The sequence below is a fragment of the Cygnus olor genome, chromosome 1, assembly GCF_009769625.2.
Source record: "Cygnus olor isolate bCygOlo1 chromosome 1, bCygOlo1.pri.v2, whole genome shotgun sequence".
Classification (NCBI taxonomy): Eukaryota; Metazoa; Chordata; class Aves; order Anseriformes; family Anatidae; genus Cygnus; species Cygnus olor.
The window spans coordinates 36,413,081-36,434,900 of NC_049169.1; the positions used below are offsets into that span (position 1 = coordinate 36,413,081).

Here is a 21,820-nt window from a genome sequence, read left to right on the forward strand (position 1 = left end):
AACTGTTGCACACAGTTCCCATTATTGGAAAAAGCCTTACACGGGATTGTATTCTTCCTCTTTTGCAGAGCTAGAATGTATTGCTTTTAGTTATGAACAACAGTTTCTCCATTGTCTGTTCTTAAAATTTTCCATCTATTCAGCTACATCAGTTTCCAAGGAAATATTGGGAAGTACAGCCTGCATTTAAATGAATTCACTCACCTCAGTGTTCCTACCTCCTGCAGTAGTCAAGTGTGGTCTTGCTAGACTCTATACATAGAGATCAACTGTGACTGTGTAGAAGTTCACTGGTAGACTTTTTTTTTTTTTAAAGTAACAGGGCAGTTAGCACAGAATTAGCTTATCAGTTCAGAAGTCCGTCTTTAGAAAAGCAACACAGCGTGATCCTTTGGAAAGCTTTAATTGAAGTTCAGTAACAAAGATAAGAAGTTTGATAGGCAGTTTATTTTTTCTTTTCCCAAAAGTGCAGCAGTGAACAGGGTCCTCTGGAAGGGCACTTTCTAAACAAACGTTCAAACAGCAGAAACTAAGTATGCTCACAACATGCTACAGCAAAGTATGCTCACATACAGAGAAAAGGAATACGAATAAGATTCACTTTAATTGAATCATAACAAAACTGACAGTTGTTTCATTATGAGGAAATGTATAATCAGTCTCAAACTTAAGTTGATTGCTTGAAGAGGTATTGCACCTGTTTTGTGTGTTTCCATGCATGTCCACATTACAGCTTTATTCCCCAAACAGAAGTCCAATTTACTGAGCCTATGCTGGGTAAACACGTACTAGCTGTATTGATTTATGCTGAAGTGATGATACAGAATGCGTTTCTTGTTTCAGGGTAATGTCAAAGTTATTGATTGTATTTCTCCCTGCATAGTATCTGCTTTACCGCATCAGATCATTGAAGTTCACAGCTCTGCTTTTGAGAATAATGACTTATAAAAAAAATAAATCACATTTTACTTAAACACAGCTCTGCACTGGTAAGGCCCCTTCATTTAACACAAATGCCTTCAGTAACAAGGTACAGACACAGCTACGATCAAATAGCATATGAAATTGAATATCCAGGAAGACCATTTAGCTTTAAATCCATTTGGTTGGGAATTAGATCTGGCTGCAAGTTAAAATTCCTTCATGATATATATTTTTTTAATTGTCAGGGTTAAGAATTAATACTGTTCATTCAGGACTGTTAAAATACTTAGAATTAATAATTCCTGGAAATAAACACCAGACAAGTCACAACAAACTCCTCCAAAAGTAACGGAAGCCAGGCAGATGTTGGTTCCTGTTCTTCCTTCAATTCATTGTATGTTCTTAAGCCTCTATCAAAAGTGAGAGTGAAGTTACTTTCTTGAATAGCTAATTCTCTTCTTTTTGGTTAAGAAAGGAAGAATTTCATTCTAAAATTGAGTTTATAGTATGACATATTACCTACAACAGATTTCAGGTATAGTGTGGTTCTGAGTGCAGAAGGTAAGTTATTGAGTCTGGGTACGACTTTATCTGTAACTAAATTAGCACTTGTACTATCTGCATAAACCTGTGAATAATTTGTCTCATCACACATGCTGAATAGTCTATATCAATTCTACTGTCAACTTTCATGTCATTTATTAGCCAAAAAGTAAAACTTTCAAAAGGAAAAGTTTGCTTACTATGGCTTTAGATCACTTTAAGAAAAGTGAGTGTATGTTACGTATTTATACCCATAAAGATTTTTTTTCCATTCAGAAGCATAATAATGAAATCATTACTTGCACTGAAACTTAACAGGAGTATAAACTTTACATACGATCTCCTCGATTTGATAGAGCTATTGAGGGTTTAACGTAAACAGTGTATTTTGTACCAGCCTCCACACAGCTACCAATATGAAGTTTAAACAAAGACCAAGTCTAACTTGCTAGAATTATGTGAGCAAAACACTATGTAAATGAACTTTAGGTTTAGCTCAGGATACAAGAAAATACTTGAGCATGAAAAACTTTGGTTTTGTTTTTAAAGACAAAACAGAGTCTGAAGCAAACTGATGGGCGATACTAAGGCTTGAGAAACAGAGAGAAAAGGATAAAGCTACCAATTGTAATGGAGGAAAAAAACATCCTGAGTAGCTGAAAGCATGCAAATAGTTTGAGAGTATCGAAAAATCTCAGCATTGATACAGGTGCTTCAGCTGAGAAACTACCTTTTCCAGTAATTTTTCTCCAAATATTTGGTCACTCTAAAGATTTGAAACAATGAGCTGAATTTGAAATAAAAGCTCTAAATAGGGCTTTTAAAAGCTTGAGTAAAACCTTACCATCACAGAAGTTCGCAACTAAACTACATGAAAGGCAACTTCTGTGCTTCAGAATCAAAAGCAAGGAAAGCTCGTATGATTTTACTGTAGCACTGTTTTTGTCCTGTATGTGGGTCTGTATCAGGGTATCTCCACAGTTCTGATATTGTCATACTTGTTGCCTGATCATTTTTTTCCCCCTTGGTAAAAGGTTTTGTGTGGAAGAAACTGAAAACACCATGCTCTCCCTTTAGAAGATCTAAAATAGCTGGCTAAGAACTAGAGTTGCACCACAGTTTGTTTGACAAGGGAAAGACATCTTGCCTGATAATACAGTTGATTTGCACACAAGCAACACGAACTTTGAACTTGTGTTTCAAAATACACACTGTTTCTAGAAGGTGTTTTACTAATGAACCTATACAGAAGTTCTATACTAACTCAAGTTCAGGTGTTTTTCAAGATTCAGAAAGATACTCAAGTTTGGGTACAAGTGACAGCTGCATTTCAGATAAGCCTAATCAGAAGGTTGAAAAGTCAACACCACCCTTCCAAAGGGAAACCAAATGATAACACACTACAGTTAGATGTCTACTGTGCACTCCTTTGATGTGAAGGCCACTTACTGCAGATTGCGTAGTTATGTCTCAACCAAAAAGCAGCTCTCTCTACAAAGAACTTGAACTGCCTAAAATAGCCCTCTTACCTTAACTTCTAGTGAACAGTGATTTTAGTTTTCACTCAAAATAATTTACCTTCAAGAATCTAATGACTTGTTAGACAATTCAAGACATTTGGAGGTTAGAGAGATCAACTCTACTGTGGTGCCCTGTTCTGTGTTTTAGTATTACTTCTTTCCGTGTACTGAAACAGATTTAACAGCTCAAAACACAGGCACACTTATTTGAATACTTGTTAGTCTCTGTTTTGATTAACACACTAGGAAACCTATATTAAACCCTAAGTTTTTTCAGTAGTACATATTAACCCATTCCAGCATTTCAAACTAGGAGGCTGAAATTACATTCTTGTTTGCAAGCTACCAAAGCAAATCTACAAAATTCACTGGTCTCATTTAAAGTGGTCTTATTGAAAGAGGATATTTTGCATACTGATTTTAGACTGCAAGAGATACTTGCTAGTCAGATCCTACAGTTTTGACTAATGCCTTCCCTATGCTATTTTGGGCTAGGTTGCTATTGTCATTAACAGCTTTGAGCTCAACACAGGAAACCTATCATTAAACATAGCCTTCAGGAAAGTGTGTGACACTGAATATAGGTGAGCATTACTGTGCAATAGCTCCTGCCTATCTAACCCAATTCAAATATGCATTTATTGACTTTTAGAACAAAAACTGTTCAGATTCGTAGGCCATAGATTCACCTCTGTGCCTGTGATATGAAAAGGTACTTAGAAGACAAAGGTGGTAATCAAATATCTGAGCAAGACAGGTTAGCTGTGTCTAATGATTTAGAGTTACAGTTCAGCTGTAAAATATACATATTGCACAAGGCAACCAGCTAAAGACAAGGGTTTTCTTCCAAACAGGGTTTGAATAGCCCATCAGAAGTCTTCCAGCTGCGATCAGTGAGAGTTTCAGAGACAGACCTGCTGCAATCACTGGAGAAACTGGTCAGTGGGAGCTGATTGCAAGAGGCTCTTAAACGCTTCGTAAGGACTGTGCAGAAAACCTCCGAGCCCGAACACCGTGATTGCTGAACATAAGCCGTGGGTCAAACCTGTACCTGTAGAAAGGAACAGCGTGAGTTACCCTTAGTCTACAGTAACAGTCATTTCTAGAAATAGCTGATCTCTAAAATAGGTCCAGTACAATGCTACATGAATAGCTCCTCTGCTGGTATCTAATAGGTAGAGAGACTGTCTCTACCGTATGCTGAATTATAATGACGCGTAGTTAAGGAGTTGATAATCTCTAAAGAAATAAATACGAGCTACAACATACCAACAGCATATTGGTATGTATAACATTAAGCATTCACGAGATGCATTTGCTGCCTCAAATCACAGATTTATGTGGCACAACTGTAAGAACATTTTAAACAGTGCTTAGAAAAGCTTCAGTCCAAATGAGTACTGACTGAATTTTGACATAAGCAGCAAGAATTACTTACCACAGCTGTCTAATACATACAGCTTAGGTCCTGCAATAAAATATTTTTTGCTAACAGTACCTCCAGGAATAATCAAAGTAAGTATTTGGAAAATTCCTGCCTATGGAAATACGCAGAGCTTTTCATTGCTTGCAGGCGAGTCTGAAGTCAGTTGTGTCTGACTACCCAGAACAGCTGTAAGCTTACAGCTATGCTAAGTCAGTGGCTGACAAGATTAGAATAGTAGAATTAATACCATAAAGTTATATTTTGTAGGTTAAATTAAAATAGAAGTTAAGCATTTAAGAAATATAAGCATCAAGAAGCCATTTCTATTAAACAAAAGCATGTATGTTGGTGATATTCTTTCTCACCATAAATACCTTCTATGCAGAATTTTGTATATATATATTTTAAAGTACATTGTTATACTTTAAAGTATTATGAGTCGATACAGTGCTTACCCAGGATCAAAGACTCCAGGTGTACGGCAAGTTGCTCCTGAACAGGACTGCAGCATCATTAATCGATAGTTCATCTTCTCTAGAATTTCTTGATCAATTGTTTTAGCAATGTTGTTGATCTGGTGTGGATCTGCAGTCAAGTTATATACTTCCACAAACACCTGTTGAATATAGACAGGACAGTGTGTATATAAAGCTAAAGTTTTGTTACATTTTTTTTTTTTTTTTAAAAGGCGTATTTTAGGTGGGTGCAAAACCATCTGTTACAGTACAGATCTTTTTAACACTTAAAGGACCCTGTCTTAAGCCTACAACTCCAGAGGAAAAGGCCATGGAGAAGGTGGCTGTTTTTTCATTAACGGATCTCAAAATACGATTTCCTGACAATCACATCACCACTGTATGCTCACCATGTACTTCCAGCTGTACAAACTCAGACACATCTTAGCTGCATGTACAAAACATGCTGAATACAAATAATAACCTTAATAAAAGAAAGCTTTTGTTGTGTGGACGTACTTTGAGAACTTCATTTGTCTAGACAACTTTGGGGTATATTTGTTTCTTGGTACATTAAATCTCTAAACTAGTCTGTGGGACAAACAGTAGTCAAACATATCTCAAAAAATTCAGCTGGAGTTTTGTCTGTGCTGCAGTAGGAGTTGTGATTGCAGGTGATAACTATTAACACTGACTCAGTTGTGTCTAACTTAGATAAGATGCATCAGGACAGACGCTGGTTGCAAGCTTTCTTATAAGGTTCACTGCAAGGTCTCAAACACTACTTCACTGCATCTTTCCAATATTGTTAGCCTTAATTTAGCTGACGCAGGTAAGCTGAGTGACCCAGAAATTCAGCCACCAATGAAGTGCAGAATCTGCTATCTTTATTTCCTATACAGTCTTTTTTTGCTGTCTGCCTGCAAAAAAACACCTTGTGGGATTGGCTGTCCTGCTTTAAGTTGTTTCTTGCAGATTACCAGATGTTTTTGTGTGGCAGCATGGTATTGGGAATACCTGATTTACTGCACATCTGCTGACAATGCAGCTTATTGAATTTGTCATCCTAACACTTCCCTCAAACTCAGTGTGCTCTCTGGAACAACCGTTTGCAAATGGGCACAAGTAACAACCAGCCCTGAGACTCACCAGCTTTTGCACATACAGCTGGTGCTCCGCAAGTGAGATGTGAACAGTTTCTGAACAGACAACTACGTCTCATACAACCAAACAACTTAAGCTAACAGCAGAGACTTTTCTCGGAGTTGTAACAGACTTTTGGCCATAACAGGCAAACACGTGAGCAACAGAAGAGATAATTAGCCTGAGGCTTCTGTTCAAGGAAAAGAGTTGCAGTTAAACATAACAGCAGAGTACAATGCAACAGAAAATGCTGTACAGAGGAATCTGTCACATGGAATTAGGGCAAAAATGGGAACTGAATCCAGCCTCAAAACAGCTCCCCCATAGGCTGTTAAGTAATACCAGGAAGCAAAAGTGATAGTTAGGCTATTCCCGTGCTGCCCTCCCACCTGCCTCCCCATCTCACCACAAAGTTTTGGTCAAACGTTCTCATCAGTAGTTAAATACTTTACTGCTTGTCCTGCAAGCAGTGCTAATCTGCTTTTCAGATTACTTTATGCAAATGCTGAGAGCAGACGGGACTGTGGGCAACCACTCGCACAGCTGTGAACAGCTAAGGTCTGTTAGAGACTCACCTCCCGGTCATCAAACTCGCAGTACTGCAGATCCCACGAAGTTGACATCGTCCTTACACAAGCGTATGTGTTGTTATAGGAGTCTTCACAGACGCAGTCTGGGAAGCAGTGCTGTGAAGTAAGCAGTTCACAAATACTTGAGATCAGGGAAAAATAAAGATGAACTAGCAATCCTTTCCCTAGAGTCTATACCAGCTCAAGCCAAATGCAGTTAATTAATGAACACCTGGATCTTAGTCTAACAAGTGTCCACTGGGGATGTTATGCAAAGGTCAGCTCTTCTTGAGGAAGTATTGTTAATGAAGTCACCGTGATTAAATGCATTTTGTCTGGGAAGCTTGTGTATGCACACTAAAGAGAATAGTACAAAACGCACTACTAAATACACCACAAAAGGGATGCTTTCCTTAAAGGAAACTTTGATTCAGAAAGCAGGTAGTGACTTAAAAAGCTGTAACATTGTACTGTGTGACAAGCCACTGGAACTCTAGCAGGAAGATGTCGCTGCCAGCCATTTTGTCCAGACCACTCCCTTCTGGATATTTCTTCTGCCCACCGGCCCCGTAGATTCCCACTAAAAGGGCAACTGTTCTGTATGGTCATGTGGACACATCAGTTCCGCATGGCTGGATGTCTCCCTGATTCTTAAATGCTGCGCAGCACCTACAGAGCTAGCCCCTGCTTACCAAGACACTGGAAGCTTGCTTCTAGAACCAGGTTAGCCCACAGAACAATCAGAGCTTTAAGTCAGCTGCTATTTTCTAATATTAAACAAATCTTGCCCTACTTACTGTGACACCAGGTCCTAGGCCAGGACAGGTAGGATCACTGCCGTTATATCCTTCTCCTTGGTACTCCACCAAGAAGTCTGATCTCCATGTCACATTTTTGTCTCCTCTCTAGGACAAGAGGTTAACATGACTTAATATTCACTGAACTGTGAAAGAGAAGAAATGTTCCATGCCTGGGAAAATAAATTCTATTCACTGCTTAAAAGGCAGTTTGAGTCATGGTCCCTAGTTTGAGTCAGTCTTAAAATAATATTCAGTCTTAGGTTAGAATGCCTTGGGTAGTTAGAAGACGAGGATCCAATCAAAGAACCCTAAACCTTTATAAAAAGGGTACTAAAGTACCATCTTCAAGTTATAAGGGATCAATCATGCAGCAGTACAAAACATGAGCCACGCGGCTAGAAACTACTGTATTGCAGACAAGATCCCTGTAACAAGGCTGTTTCTCTTTCTTTGATTTATATCAGATGACCACAACAGATGGAAAAAGATAGCCTTAGCGTAAAAGATAAACAGCTTTAAGAAGCAACTAAGTTTTAAGCTGCTCTATTTGTAGACGCATTTCAAAAGATAGAGTGGGGGAAAGAATTATAAGGTTAATATACAGCACCATCACAGATATAAGCAGTGAAACAACGAGTTTCACATTTTTGCTTGTCGGAGTTTAAACTAGATACCTTTTATCTGCTTCCATCTAATGAACAGCTTAAGGTTGGGATACAAGGTTTTAATAGCAAAGCACTGTTTTAAATCTAGATGATCTCCTACATTTCCAAGTAAGCTGTCTTCAATTTATAGACTAAATTTAATTAAAACTAAAAGGATCAACTACAAGCAGCTTTATTTAAGTAGGCTTCTGCTCGCTTAGTGGAAAGGTCAGGTTCACTTTATGAAACCACCTGCATTTTTGCAGAGTTTTAGGGGGAACCACTAGTTCTGCTGGAAACTGAGGCAAACCAAAGATGTCAGTAAAAACAGCCTACTTTTCTCTTATGTCTATACTGAAAAATCCTAAGGGAAAGGCAAGCGATAGTGCAAACTGGAAATAACACACAGCCTTCATAATAGGAGTTCTTTATGTACGGCAGGATTAGCCAAATGATGACAAGTTTTGGTTACAAGACTACCACAAAGCTGTAGTGCTTATCAAAATATACCTGCATTTAAACAGCATACCAACACCCCCTCTCCCTCCCCGCAAGCTATGAATAATCTGTAAAAGTAAACAAGGGAAGAATATGAACTACAAGTCCGTTGAAGGGAACGGTATGCACTTTGAATAACCCCTACAACAATTACTGGTTACAATCCCTGTCCATCTACTTACCAACAGCGGCAATAGTGACATTCCGTCCATCTGGGTCTTATTCAAGTCGTAGCCTGCAATATCCAGAATAGTGGGACCCAAATCAATATTTGCAACAAGCATCTGCAGGGTGAGGAAAACTGTTAGTTCAGAAGAACAGAACCTAACAGATAAAATAATGAGACTTCTAAATTTTAGCGTGTATCTAAAAATCACAAGCACTTAATTTCATCTTCATTGTCTAATAGAACCTGTAACATCCACAAGCAATGCAAGGACCTTCAGAAAGTGATTTCCACACCTAATTTATTTCTACAGCCTGCAATTACTTAATTTTACTGATTCAAGCAAGGTTGTAGAGCTTTTTTTTTTTTTAAATAAGGTCTTTGCATTTTCTACCACCCCATGTAGGCAATAATTTCTAAATGATATAAAGTGGGTAACTGTGAAACAACAGAAGCAGAGCAGTATTGTGTCTTCACTTCTTACCTACCTTATTTGTCTGATTTGGTTTTATCCCTGGTCCTCGAACTAGCAGTGGAACTTTGATATCAAACTCATACAGCTGCCGTTTGTCTATTGGCAAAGAAAACTGGCCTACACGTTAGAAAAGGGAGAAAGTTAAACGGGTTATTGTTTTATATCTAGAAAGAGTCTTGTGTTACTCAATTTCCAGCAACCAATTTTAAGAAGTCAGGAGAGGTTCTTAACATCAACTACATTAACAAAGTAGAGGACATTTTGAAGCTGTCAGTTCCTGTAAGACATATCTCAAGGATTAACAGCTTAGATACCACGTATTCAGCTGTGCAACTTGATGTAGAGATAGGTCTTTGAGACAGATATTTATTGGTCAACTCTACAGAGATCCTTCCTCCATTTCTATCTAATTTTAGCAGTAGACAGTAATGCTGAAAACCAACAAAACACAAACACCCAAACAAACCAAGAAATATCGCCAAACACTCCACACTGCAACTACAGAATGTTTTGCAATTCACATCGGTACTTCTCATGTCTACAGTTTTCCACAGCTGCTGTTCCCATTTTCTGGAGTGGCCCCAAGAGTGACACGTTACGTGTGATTTCTGGATCTTCTACAAACGTTCAGTAAGCAGTTAAAACCTTACCAGTATGGAAGCCATTGTCTGATGTATAGAAGATGTATGTGTTATCCAGTTCTCCATGGAATTCCAATTTCTTCACTAGTTTCTCCACCAGGTCATCTACTGACAAAAGAGTTTGCCACCTATACAGAAACAAAGCAATTCACATGAAAATGAAAAATTTAGAATAATTCTGACTCTTGGGGCATTCATGTTGCTCTAAATTAGTAGTGTATGCACTGTAAGCAGATTATTTTATTTGCAAATTCTGAAAACAAACTTCATAGATTACTATTCTGTACTTTTTGAGGCTGCAGCTTAAGATAGAAACGGACTGTTTGTCTTCAGTTCTTGTTGATTTTATTCTGCAGTGTCTGAGAAAGACGTCAAAATGATGATTACTTCTTATCTTATCTGGAGACAGCCAGGACCAACTTTGAAGCAATACAGTAACAAAGAGTCAGAGTTATCTCCTACAAGGTCATTTGTTATTAGTTCTTTATATCTAATTTTTAATACTAAAATACAAGTCTTTCAAGAATTTAATTTTCTCTAAGGGATCCTTTCTGCCTGGAAAGCACGTCAGTTATTTTGTATTATGTAGTATCAGGGTCTGTTATTCCAGGATATCTAAAAGCCTTGAACAGTCACAGGTTATTCTTTCCTTTGTCATGGGGTCTGTCATTGAGAACGCTTCCAGTAGGTCAACAATAAGACTTCTTCTCAGACTAGTATTATGCTGAATTAACTGGAGTTATTTAATTCTTAGATCCTGTTGTCTCCAGGCTTTATTTAAGATTGCTGCATAATTTTGCCTTCACGTTTTATAAAGCAAGAGCCTAAAAAAAAAAAAAAAAGCCTGGTCTTCCACCTCCAAAACAACAAGCTAATGCCTGATAACTGCTCAAAATGAAGTTTAACATTTAAAGCTAAGCTAACATTTCTTTCAGAAACCTACAATGTAAACAAATACACCTTTCTTTATAGTAAGAGAACAAGCTGTATCTTCACATTCCCTCCCCACTTTCCCTAACCCCTTATAAAAAGGGAATCAAGCACTTGCCTTAGACGGTCAGAATTATTACAGATATTCCTGCCTGAAAAGATGGGACTAAGAAACAGACAGAGCCAACATTAATGAGATTAGCTGGCTGATAAATTGGTATTTCATGTACATCACATAAGAATCTGGAATTCAAGTGCTTCCAAAGTAGAGAATTGTGTCTTTTTTATTATTATTTTTGAAAATGTATTGTGCATCGAAAGAAAAGCAGTAAAGACACCAAGCACGATGTCTTTCTATGATTTAGGAGAAAAATATTTCCAAAGTCAATTACAATTTTCTTTGCAAAAAGTAAACTTAAAGTCAGATGTGTTGAGACAAATGACACAACTATTACAGGTAACTCAACATCTATTGTCAGACTTATTACAGCCCTTTAAAAAAAGGAACAAAAAAACATGAAACCAAAAACAAGACAAGTTTTGAGCAGAAATTTTAAGCAACAACAAAAAAGATTCTTACCTCTTTCTATAAGCATCATCAAGAAACTGTATTGAAGAGTTAGTCATTGGAGTCTTTGCTTGTCGAATTAACCAGTGCTTGTTCTAAAGAAAGACAGATCAGGGTAGAAGAGAAGAACAAGAAAAGGTTTGTATCAGCTTTTAAACCTTTGTTAGGCTGATTACAAAATAAATCTTGTTTAGGGTAAAACATCCACATGATTCCTGTGAAATAGCTAGGTAATACTATCAAAATGACCTGACTCCAGTTTTGGTTTACGTAAGACCTAAGTTGCAAGAGAGAACATGTTACAGCTCCCTTGTGCTTGGTCCTTTGACAAAAAAATAGCTGTGAATATTTGCAAAGCAGTCCAGGAAAGAATTCATGCAAACTGCTAGGGAAGGCCCTCCCAAACAAAGTTTCAATAGCTACCAAAATTCAGGAAGAAGCCTGATACAGGTCTGATAGGAGAAAAAGTCTGAAGGATTGTGCAGCATTATAAAATTGGATATGGTAGTCAAAGTAAGGTTCTTTTGGGACTGATACTTGGGAGCATCCTAGCATAAGTTGAGAAATGGGGAGAAATGCCTGCAATTAAGACTACCTAATTTATGGACAGGTTATAGAAAGATCGGCCACTATCAGATTCTCAGTAGCCTATGAACTCAGGGCTGGAGACTACTGAGAGAAAAACATCCCAAATTTGAGGGAAAAACATCCCAAGTTTAGTTGGATTTTTTTATTCCAGAAAGAGTGTTTCTTTGCTGAATCGTTATTATTTTTCATCCCCAAGTTTCAGAGACAGCCCTTTCCCTTCTCCCCTCACCCCTGCTTCCCCAAGTAAGAGAGATGATCAAACTCTTCATATGAAAACTTATAGCTGCACATCCTGAAGCACCAGCCTGAGCTGGGTCAGGCACTGTATAAATGCATGGGAAGGGCTGTTGTGAACAGGCTGAAGGTTAGTATTAGTGGGGAGCAGAATAAAGGAGAAAGTCATGTCAAGGCAACTTTACACTTTTTTGTTTACTAAGTCAGACATGACCCACTCCTCATCTCCAGCTTGAGCCTATATTTAGCTGGTCACTCCTCTCCAGAGCCTCTAGTTATGCAATTTCCCTCCCGTCACAAGTGAATGACTGAAAGGGTTCAGAAGGCTTTAAGGACTCACAATGAAGTGACTCATCTTCTGCAGTTTCCCTGTTCTGTGTTTTGCAGACCGAAGAAAAGACTTTTGGCATGGAGAACTAGTATCATGCCCAGTTTATTTTAACTCAGTTGTATCAGATCTTGCTTGTGGCAGTTGTAAAGCAATTCTCTGGACAGACGCTACCTCCATCTCGGCAAGAAAACTGATGGCATCATCAAGACCAAACGCCTAGGGCTTACGTGTTGGTCAGGAGTGCAAAAGTAAGGACAGACATCACAACCCCCATCCCCAGCTCAGCACAAGTTCTTCAGGAAGTGAAGGATCCAGCAATGTCACCTGTGCGGACACCTTTCTCAGGAGGTGGACTTGGGAAAGGTCCTCCCCAAGGCACAACTGTGCTTTGTTTCTATTGCTGTGAAATAGGAATCCCTCTCTTCTGGAGTATTTTGATATTCCTAGCTTTCTCTTTGAGTTTCACAAACTTCACACAGCACCTTAACACCCTTGTGGATTTCAATAGACTTCATACTGATGTGCTGCCCTCAAATTTGTTTCCCTGTTGAGTTTCTTTCACCACATTATGCATAAAGCTGTCCACCTGTCCTGCTGCCTCCCTGTGTCCCATTCTGAAAGAAAGTTTACAAGACCTTGAGACAGAACACCCTGTCTTGCCAGCAGAATCTGGACACAGCTGTGCTCCAGCTTGCAGGGAAAACAATCCATGCGAGAGAAATACCTGACACACATCTCGGTCAACTTCTCTCAGGAAAAGCTTTCTTAGACCACTCACCCAGAGTATCAAGAGCCTTGCTTGGGAAACCAGACAGCTGCCTACCACTTGGTATAGTTCATTGCTGAGGATCCTAAGCAGAAAGCAGAGTGCACATCACTGGCCAGCGTGATGAGAACTCAAATCCTACTCGTTATGCAGAGATTCCACCTACGCTGCTCCTTTCAGTACCTCTTGCCCACATCCTACACAAGGAAGCTAGGCAATGTTGATTCAGGTATCAAGGCTGTAAAATGCAAGACTACACAATGCGAGATTGCCCAGCAAACATTACAACATCAGCGACTTGAGGGTCTGAGCCAAAGCATACGTTTATTACTATGGCAGGAATTGCACTTGCCCCAGAAAACAGCGAAGCTCAAAAAAGAGCTAGGCTTGAAGATTACGACGTTACCACCTAAAGAAATGCACGCTGTTAATGACCGGAGCTCTTTTATGTCTAGGAAGATAGGCAGTGCTAGTCCATTCCTGTTGTGAAACCTAGCAAGACTGCTGCACCCACGGATATTACCTACCAAACATTAAGTAGGTCTGTCATTTTGCTTTGTATTATACAAGCACATGCAGAGCTTTTGCTTCACATAAGCGACCTCCCAAGTTGTATTTTTTTGGCTAGGTGCTAACTTCACTGGTCAAGTTATTTCTAGCTCACACCTTTGAAAGCATTCAGTTATTACAGTAACGCAGGCTAAGAAAGTTAAGGATTTTTTTTTAAATGGAAAAAAGACTTCAAGATCAAGTCCAACGATCAACGAAAAAGACAGAAATTCATCCACTGCCTTCCCCTCTGCCCTTTTCCTCATACCCAGCTGTGTTCCCGACCTCCCCTGTCCCCCACCCAGCAGATGAGGAATGGGTGGCTGCAGTCAGTCCCTAACGGCATGTCTCTGCTGCTCCCTCATGCTTTTCCCTCCTCCACCATGGGCCTCTCCACAGGCTGCAGGGGAATCTCTGCTCTGGTGCCTGGAGCAGCACCTCCTCCTCCCCTCCTTCTTCAATGACCTTGGTGCTCACACTGCTGTTTCTCACAGTTTCCTCTTCTCCTGCCTGGGAGGTGTTTTCTGCCCTTTAAGTGTATTTTTCCAAGTGAAATCTTGACGTAAGTTAAACGGTGAAGTGCAGTAAGGTCTGCATTTGAGACTAATTGGACCAGAAAAATACCAAACCCCACAAATTAAATATCTCACCAGATTAACTGTTTGTGGCTTACTCTACCAATAAGCGGAAGCAAAAGCAGCAGATTAGTGTAAGCTAGACTATACACGGCTAAGTTTCCCAGCAGTGGAAGGTACTGGCCTGTGACAAACCTGTCTGAGTTTGTAACGCTAGGCTGAGCAATTCTGGTTACAAGTTATTTCAACAAACGAAAGCCAAATTCTCAAAGACCTTTATGACCCTGGGCCCTGCAGCTCACAATTTCACAAAGCCTGCTGGCTGGCCTGATAAGCTTGTCAAGTTGGGGGCAGCTTTGCTATGAGCTCGAGCAAAGGACCATCCCACCCACATGAGCAGGCATGCGCAGAAGACTGCGTTCTCATTCTTCCTCTGAGCCTTTGTGTAGCACACCACCTGTGTGTTCTCCTGGACACACTGAAAAGCAATGAAAGAACACGAAGTGCTTCAGGACGACCTGGAAACTGGACAAGGAATTAACTTTTTCCCCTACTTATCAATCATTATTCTATTAAACCATGTGATTTCTGCCACTGACTTTTTTTTTATTTACAAGACATCAATGTGCAAAACCTAAGTCACAATAGACATACCTTACACGTAAAGGGTGATTAAAATAACTAAACAACCAGCAGTCATTGCATTGGCCTATTCTTCTGTTTAAATTTAACATGCAAGTCAGGGTCGCTGCCTACTGCTCTCACAAACTAGTGGAACAACCTCGCAGGGTAGCTTACCTTTCCGTGAATGTTGAAATTGCTGTTTCTTGGCGCACTGACGTTCTGAAAGCTGTTCTTGTACTGTGGCGCAGCTGTCCAAGGTGAGTGTGGTGCTGGGGTTGAGATCATCATGAAGAAAGGTTCAAAATTAGATTTGTACTCCAAGAAGTCCAATGACATGTTGGCCTGTGAAGAGTTTTGTTGAAGAAAATAAGTCGTAACTTCAAAGGTAAAATGTACTCAAAAAAACCCAAACTAGGCATGCAAAACAGTTAGAGCTTGGTAGTACTGGGAACGTTTACGCCACTTCAGAAGCTTATTACTTGCCCATCTACAAGCATCCAAAACAGCAGCTCCCGATAAAATAAAACCAAGTGCTAAATTCTTTGTCCCACATCTCTGAACAGCATTCTGCTTTAGACCTTTACGTTATTTAGGCCTAGAAAGCTCAAAAGGATGCAAAGGACGACTCCAGCTTCTCATGCACCTACTCCACGTCTCAACAAAATCCACTTGAAGCCTCCTGTCACTGAGTAAAATTGCAACTTTAATATAGTCTGAGTCTTTGAGGCTCTCAGAATGCCATCTCACGCCTGACAGATCACAGTCTGTCAGATTCAGTTGTCTTATGAAGTTAGCAAAAGTTCTGAAAAAGTTATTTTGCTCCACTGTTTATAGTGTATGCTCACGATGCAGTCAACTCCCACTCTCTAAGGGGTGCCACATCTGTGCTGGTGAAACCAGAAGCTCTAAGGTGAAGCACAGTGCCAGATTCCTACCACTCATGCCAAGTCACTGTACTTTCATTTTCACTTCAGTCTATGCCCAACTTCAAGTAGCCAGTTCGAGGAGACTGAGTTTCATTTCGGCTTTAATTTCTAAGATTGACTGGGGGAAGGCTTCAAAGATACTACTTGCTGGTGAGTTCTCCACTATTCAGATCCTGCAATGTTTTCTTTTCCTGTCTGATTAGTATATCCCTGAGATTTCCTTCTCATCCTCTGGAATAAAGGAAACACTAGGAATTCCCTGCTTATACAACCTCCTCTTCCTTCCTCCTAACTTCCACAGCTAAGCAACAGGGACTGGACTTCAAGTATATAACTACAGACTTAAGGGAGGATACGAACTGTGTGAAGGAGGCAAACTCAGAACTAGTCTGAGCTAGTTAGGAGCTTAAACTGTAGTAGACAGATCCAGGTGTTCAGATTCTTAATACTACACTTCATCACCTGGATGTCCTTAGGACAAGAAGATTGCTCAGCCCATCAAGCAACACACGAACTTCGCATAAGCTACTTAAGCTTTTTCCTGGTGGTCTCTATTGCCACACATCTGGCAGCAGAGGTGTGGTGTGCAACACCCACACAGTGAATTGAACTCGAACACTAATTTGAAATGGTGAATACATATTTGGTAACTATAGGCAGAAGTTAGAATGCAACACACTGAAAATCATCATATACTGCTGTATCGACAGGCAACCCACCACAGCTAAGAAGTTTATGAGCAATCTGTCAGTTGAAATGCTTATGAGCTACTGAAGGATCAATAAGACTGATACAATGCCAGTAACAGAACAGTTAACTCACTTCTGGCTTATCAATTCCAATCTAGCTTTAGCCACTGTAAATCTAAATTTAATCAGACAGCTGTTACATGCCCTAAGAAACATCAATCATTTCTGTCCCTAGTAAGCAGTTGTCTAGGTTTAAAAAACTGGCAATGAACCTCAGAGTCTCAACAGAAGACCACAAACTTACTGCTTCAGGAGACTTCAGGGAAGAGTTTTCCTGAGCATGCAAGCTCTCAGGAATGCCGATTAACATACTGTAACAGAACACTAACTTAAGACTCCAGCTTTTGCAGGGAGATGAGGGGGTGGAAGCAACAGAAAAAAAAAAAAAAACAAACAAAATCCAAGGTACTTGCTAAACAGGGCCTCAAGAGAACTAAAACTAACTCTTACAACTTTCCTTTAAGCATCTTATATCTCTTAACTTTCTTAATTACTTTTCTTTGTCTCAAAAGGATAAAAAGGCTATAGGCTTCCCTGGTTGCCAACACATTTTGGCAGAAAAGTTGCCCTCACGCTCCATGGTGCATTAATAAGCCTTTGATATGCCTAAGTTATCTGTTTGATGTAGTTAAGGGCCACAAGACATTGACACATTGTAATACCTACCAAACAGAACAGCACCAAGTTACTTTTACATGCTTAATTTCCTACTGAAATTTTGGTGCAATTAATCTGTTACAGAGGTTGAGTACTATAATGAAATACATCCTTCTGTGAAGTAATTTAAGACATGGCTTGTATCCATCACGTTCCTCACGTACCACAGCAGTCATTAGTAACCTCGCACTGAGGTTACTGGTAGCAAATGGACAGTTGAAACCAATTTCCTTTTCACACCTCATGTGCATGAATGTGTCATTTTTAAATTCACACAATCTCGTGTGAACCTTGTTTTGCTGGTTAATGTCTGCCTATGACCATGACCGCACAATCATGCAGTATTTATGAACTAACAAACTGCCATCCCCAGCCCCCCTCAAGCCCCCAGCATGAGACATTATCTGGTCATAAGTAGCTTTTGTGACACAGACGTTGTGAAATTCCTTACCAGTACATCTGTCAGATAATCTACGCTGTAGTTTTCACCATGCCTTCGTGCTTTGCCATTTACTGAAAGAGTATAGTTGTAGTACTTGGAATTTTTCTCCTGTGAAAAAGAAAAGTTACACGCATTTTTCTACAGAGCAACATTGATTACTTAGAATAACCAAGAACTCCCAACAAGCATTCATCAAATATGTTACAAGCATTTGTCAGAAGGACAGACCAAGAATTCTCAAAACTGGTCCCCAACAACAGCACATATCGCAGTGTTATCTTACACTGCTTTGGCTTTACAAATTGGGGTTTCTCCCCAGACATCTGAGTGGGAGCAGTCCTTGTGAAAGCCAATGGACTGACATGACGTAGAGAAAAGACAGTAAGATTTATGTTAAGCTGTTAGATGCTGTGGCTGCTGTTTCACGACCAGCAAAGTTAGAACATGAGTTGGATTCCAAAGCTACCAAAATTAAGTATATTAAAAACAAGTCACATACCAAAGCGTACCAAAAACTCCATCCAGGAGGGACATGGCCAACTCCCCCTGCATCCTCTGCTCCATACTGAAAAAAGACAGACCACGACTCAGTTTCTGTTATCATGAATAAAAGCTAGAAGTTACATTTCATATTCATATCCTTTATTCAACGTTAGTCAGAAATCCAAATAAGCCAAATTCAACTTCAGAAGAAATATATCTACTCGTACATAAGAGTGTATGTACAGCCTGTTAAAGAGATAAGGGTTAAGGTAACTAACCTATTAGGGACTCACCAATAAAATTTAAATTCTATTCCCTCTTCTACTCTGCACGTGAATGTATGCAGAAATCCTACAGAACACACAATAAATCATCGTGTAATAAGATATGATCAAAACATGCAATGAGACAGTCTCGGGTTTTGTGCTAACAGTTCAGAAGAGATTAAAGATGACTTCACATAAACTAACAGCCTCCATCATCCTGCCTGAAGAGCTGGTGTGAACTTAAAGCAGTGCTAGCTGCTGTCATCTTAGTGCCAAATGATCCACAACAACCAGCCCTGAAGCCAGCAAAAAGGAAACCAACGGCTGAACGAGTGCCAAATTTAAAACAGAGGATGCCTCAGAGCAACACAGCACGTCTTCTCAGCGCTGTCCTCTGCCATCTACATGGCTCCCCTTACTGCAGGGACAGGAGATTATGCTGAGTCAAGGGATGCTAAAAGGAAGCCAAACAAGCCTTCCTTCCTCTAGTCACATCAGGAACTTCAGTAGAGACAGACTTGTGCCTGGCGATGAATGCTCACGTTCCATTATTTTATTATACCGCCATTTTCCACCAAGAGATGCAAGGACAATAATGCTGTTAAGAACTCTAAGTCATCTAGCTCCAAATACAACTCCATCACACAAGAACCACACCTCATCTTAGATTATTAGCGATGAATTTTAAAGCTTACCATAAACTACTGTGAACCACAGTTTAGCTGAAAATAGGGAAAAATACAAAAAGTGCATGCACACACAAGTAATTTAATAAAAAGTGTGGAGTAACCTCTGCAGAGAGCTCCACTAATCCCAGTGAGTTTACTTCAGTGAACTTTTAATATTTAAAATAGCACGTTAACTGCTAAAAAGAAAGTAGTCCTGATTCAAGGAGATACATCAGGAACAGCGAGACAGACCTATTTTTGTCTTTAAGTAAAACTGTTCTAACACCTATGGTGCTGGCCTGATGGCATTCTTCATAGATACTACATGCCAGTCATTTATTTCCTACAGTCTTAAAATGAATCATCTCTAGCAATTAACGCATCTGAACACACTGAAAAAAACCTTTGGATCCTTTCAAAATCAACTTTTAAAAACATTCAGGGAACTAAGAATCTGACTTTAACTAAGTTAAGTTCCAGATTTGAACTTTGCATCTTATTTACCCTGTTTCAGTACAGAAAATTGTTTATCCAAGTATCCATTTTAAATGTTTTGGGAATACGTCATTCATTATGAATATAAAAATCACTGAATATTTTAGAAATGTATACAAACAGTAGAAACATAAGCACATAATACCTCATTCAAATACTTTCCAGCGAAGAACGTTTGATAGCCACACATAGATTTGAGCAGGGCTGGGAAGGTATACGGCTCTTGAATCTTCTGCCATGACTTGCTGCTACAGTTTCCTTCCAGAGTGTTATTGACAACGTGATGATTATGAGGGTATTTTCCTGTTAAAATGCTAGCGCGACTGGGACAGCAAAGTGCACTGGGAACATACTGGAAAAAAAGCAGGATGAAAAGATACACGATTGATATTGTGGAATATTTTTTTCCTTAAAATTTACAGGTTTGAAACATCAGACAATAGGTTGATTAAGAAGTTCAACGGCTTTAAAACCGCACAAGATATTATATTCTCCTTTTTGGAGGCAAAGAATTACACCCCAACTATTTTCACTAGTGAAACGCTGCACGTGAAACCAGTTTTTTGTTTCTCCAGCATACGGCCTCCACCCCCATCCCCTGTATCACAAATACTGCTTACCAGTTGATTCACTACGTTACTTTAGCCATGATGATGTATTAGAATATAGAATGACTGAAGCGTGTTATCAACGCACAGAAAGCTAAAAGTTTTAAGTAGCTTTTTTTAAAGCTTCTTAGATTATAATAAAAATACTTACTAGGCAGTTTTACTTCACTGGCTAAGGAAGTTAACCCAGAGTACTTTTAGGAAGTGAAATTTTCCCCTATAAGACTCTGAGCGTGGCTTTCAGTTACGTATATTTTGAGACTTAAGAGTAGTTAGGTATTAAAGAAACCAGACACATATACGGATTTGTAGAAGTTCACAGGCTCTGAAATTTTGGATTAAGCACAGACACACACACCTGAGCGGCCCAGAGAGGTAACGCAAACACTCACCGCGTTCACGAAGGTGACTCCCATCTGCGCGATGAGCGCGTTGGTCTTCTTCAGGGGGGTCTGCAAGAGAGGTGAGGGCGCCGTGAGGCCGCAGCCGGGTGCCACCAGCCGCCGACAGGGCTGGGCCCAGCTCCCACAGCCGCCCTGCGCCCGTTTTCCCCCTGCCTTCACACGGGTGACACCAGCCCGTCAGGGGACGCCACGTTTTCTGCCCCACGGTGTCGAAGCCCCGCTCCCCTCAGGGTTTACCACAACCCGCCCCCCCCCCCCCCCCCCCCCCCCCCCCCATGCCGGGCTCACCATGCCGCCCAGGAAGACGTCCTGGTCGTCGGTGAGGACGAGCACCACGTTGGGCCTCCGCGCCGCCTGCGCCGGGCTCGGCGCCGGGCTCAGCACCAGCAGCGCGGCCAGCACCAGCCCCCGGGCCGCTGCTGCGGGAGCAAGAGGGGACATGGCGGCGGGGTGCTAAGGGAGCTGAGGGGAGCGGAGCTGAGGCTGCCGAGCCCCGGGGAGCACCGCGCGGCCCCGCCCCGCCCCCGGCAGATGAGCGGCGGAGCGGGGGGCGGGTCACGCAGCCCGGTACCGCCCGCCCGCCATGGCCGCGCCCGCCCACCGGAACCTGGCGGTGCCGCGCGGCCGCCACAAGATGGAGGCGGCGGAGCGCGGCCTGCGAGGGGGGGCGGGCAGCAGCGCCGACAGCCCGCCCGAGGAGGAGGAGGATGAGGAGGAAGATGAGGAGGATGAGGAGGGTCCCCGCAGCGGCCGCTCCAGCCGCACCTCGTCGCTGGTCAGCGGGCTGCTCACCGAGCTCTACAGCGCTGCCGAGGCGGGCAGCGCCCGCGCCGGGGTCCTGCGGGAGCTGCAGCGGCAGCGGCGGCCGAGCCAGGGCGGGTACCTGCGGCTCAAAGGTACGGGACAGCCGGGACAGCCCTCCCCGAGGGGCTCATGTCAGCAAGGCACGGCGCTGAGGTGCCAGGAGCCGCTCTGGTACCGGCCGGGTCTCCCCGTGTGACCCCCACCCCATCTCTTTTAATTTGGGGAGCTGTGAGAGGTGCTGCATCACACGGGGCAGCTGTTCTTCTCAGGTCATTTCTGTTCTGGCAGGCTTAAGGTTTGCCTTTTTAGGCTTAGCTCACCTGCAGGTAAACTTCCAGGGGAAAGCAAA

At 41.2% G+C, this 21,820-nt stretch overlaps 2 protein-coding genes across 3 annotated transcripts in view; one reads left to right on the forward strand and one right to left on the reverse strand.

The window, feature by feature from the left end:
* Positions 1 to 428: 428 nt before the first annotated feature.
* Positions 429 to 21,269, reverse strand: GNS (glucosamine (N-acetyl)-6-sulfatase). The gene is made up of 14 exons (XM_040552516.1): positions 20,956 to 21,269; positions 20,656 to 20,715; positions 19,801 to 20,007; positions 18,243 to 18,308; positions 17,753 to 17,851; positions 15,144 to 15,311; positions 11,315 to 11,397; positions 9,814 to 9,932; positions 9,177 to 9,280; positions 8,705 to 8,806; positions 7,378 to 7,485; positions 6,587 to 6,697; positions 4,869 to 5,029; positions 429 to 4,038 (listed from the first exon to the last, which is right to left on the reverse strand). Exons 1-14 carry the CDS (start codon positions 21,106 to 21,108, stop codon positions 3,954 to 3,956), a joined length of 1,626 nt encoding a protein of 541 aa, XP_040408450.1. The 5' UTR covers positions 21,109 to 21,269; the 3' UTR covers positions 429 to 3,953.
* TBC1D30 (TBC1 domain family member 30) overlaps positions 21,244 to 21,820 on the forward strand; it is a 51,731-nt gene continuing 51,154 nt past the window's right edge. Inside the window, exon 1 of one of the 2 annotated variants that reach the window (XM_040552482.1) lies at positions 21,244 to 21,563. In XM_040552482.1, coding sequence (XP_040408416.1) covers positions 21,251 to 21,563 — 313 coding nt within the window. In that variant the 5' untranslated portion in view covers positions 21,244 to 21,250. The remainder of the gene's footprint in view (positions 21,564 to 21,820) is intronic. The other variant, XM_040552489.1, reaches the window with a different exon arrangement.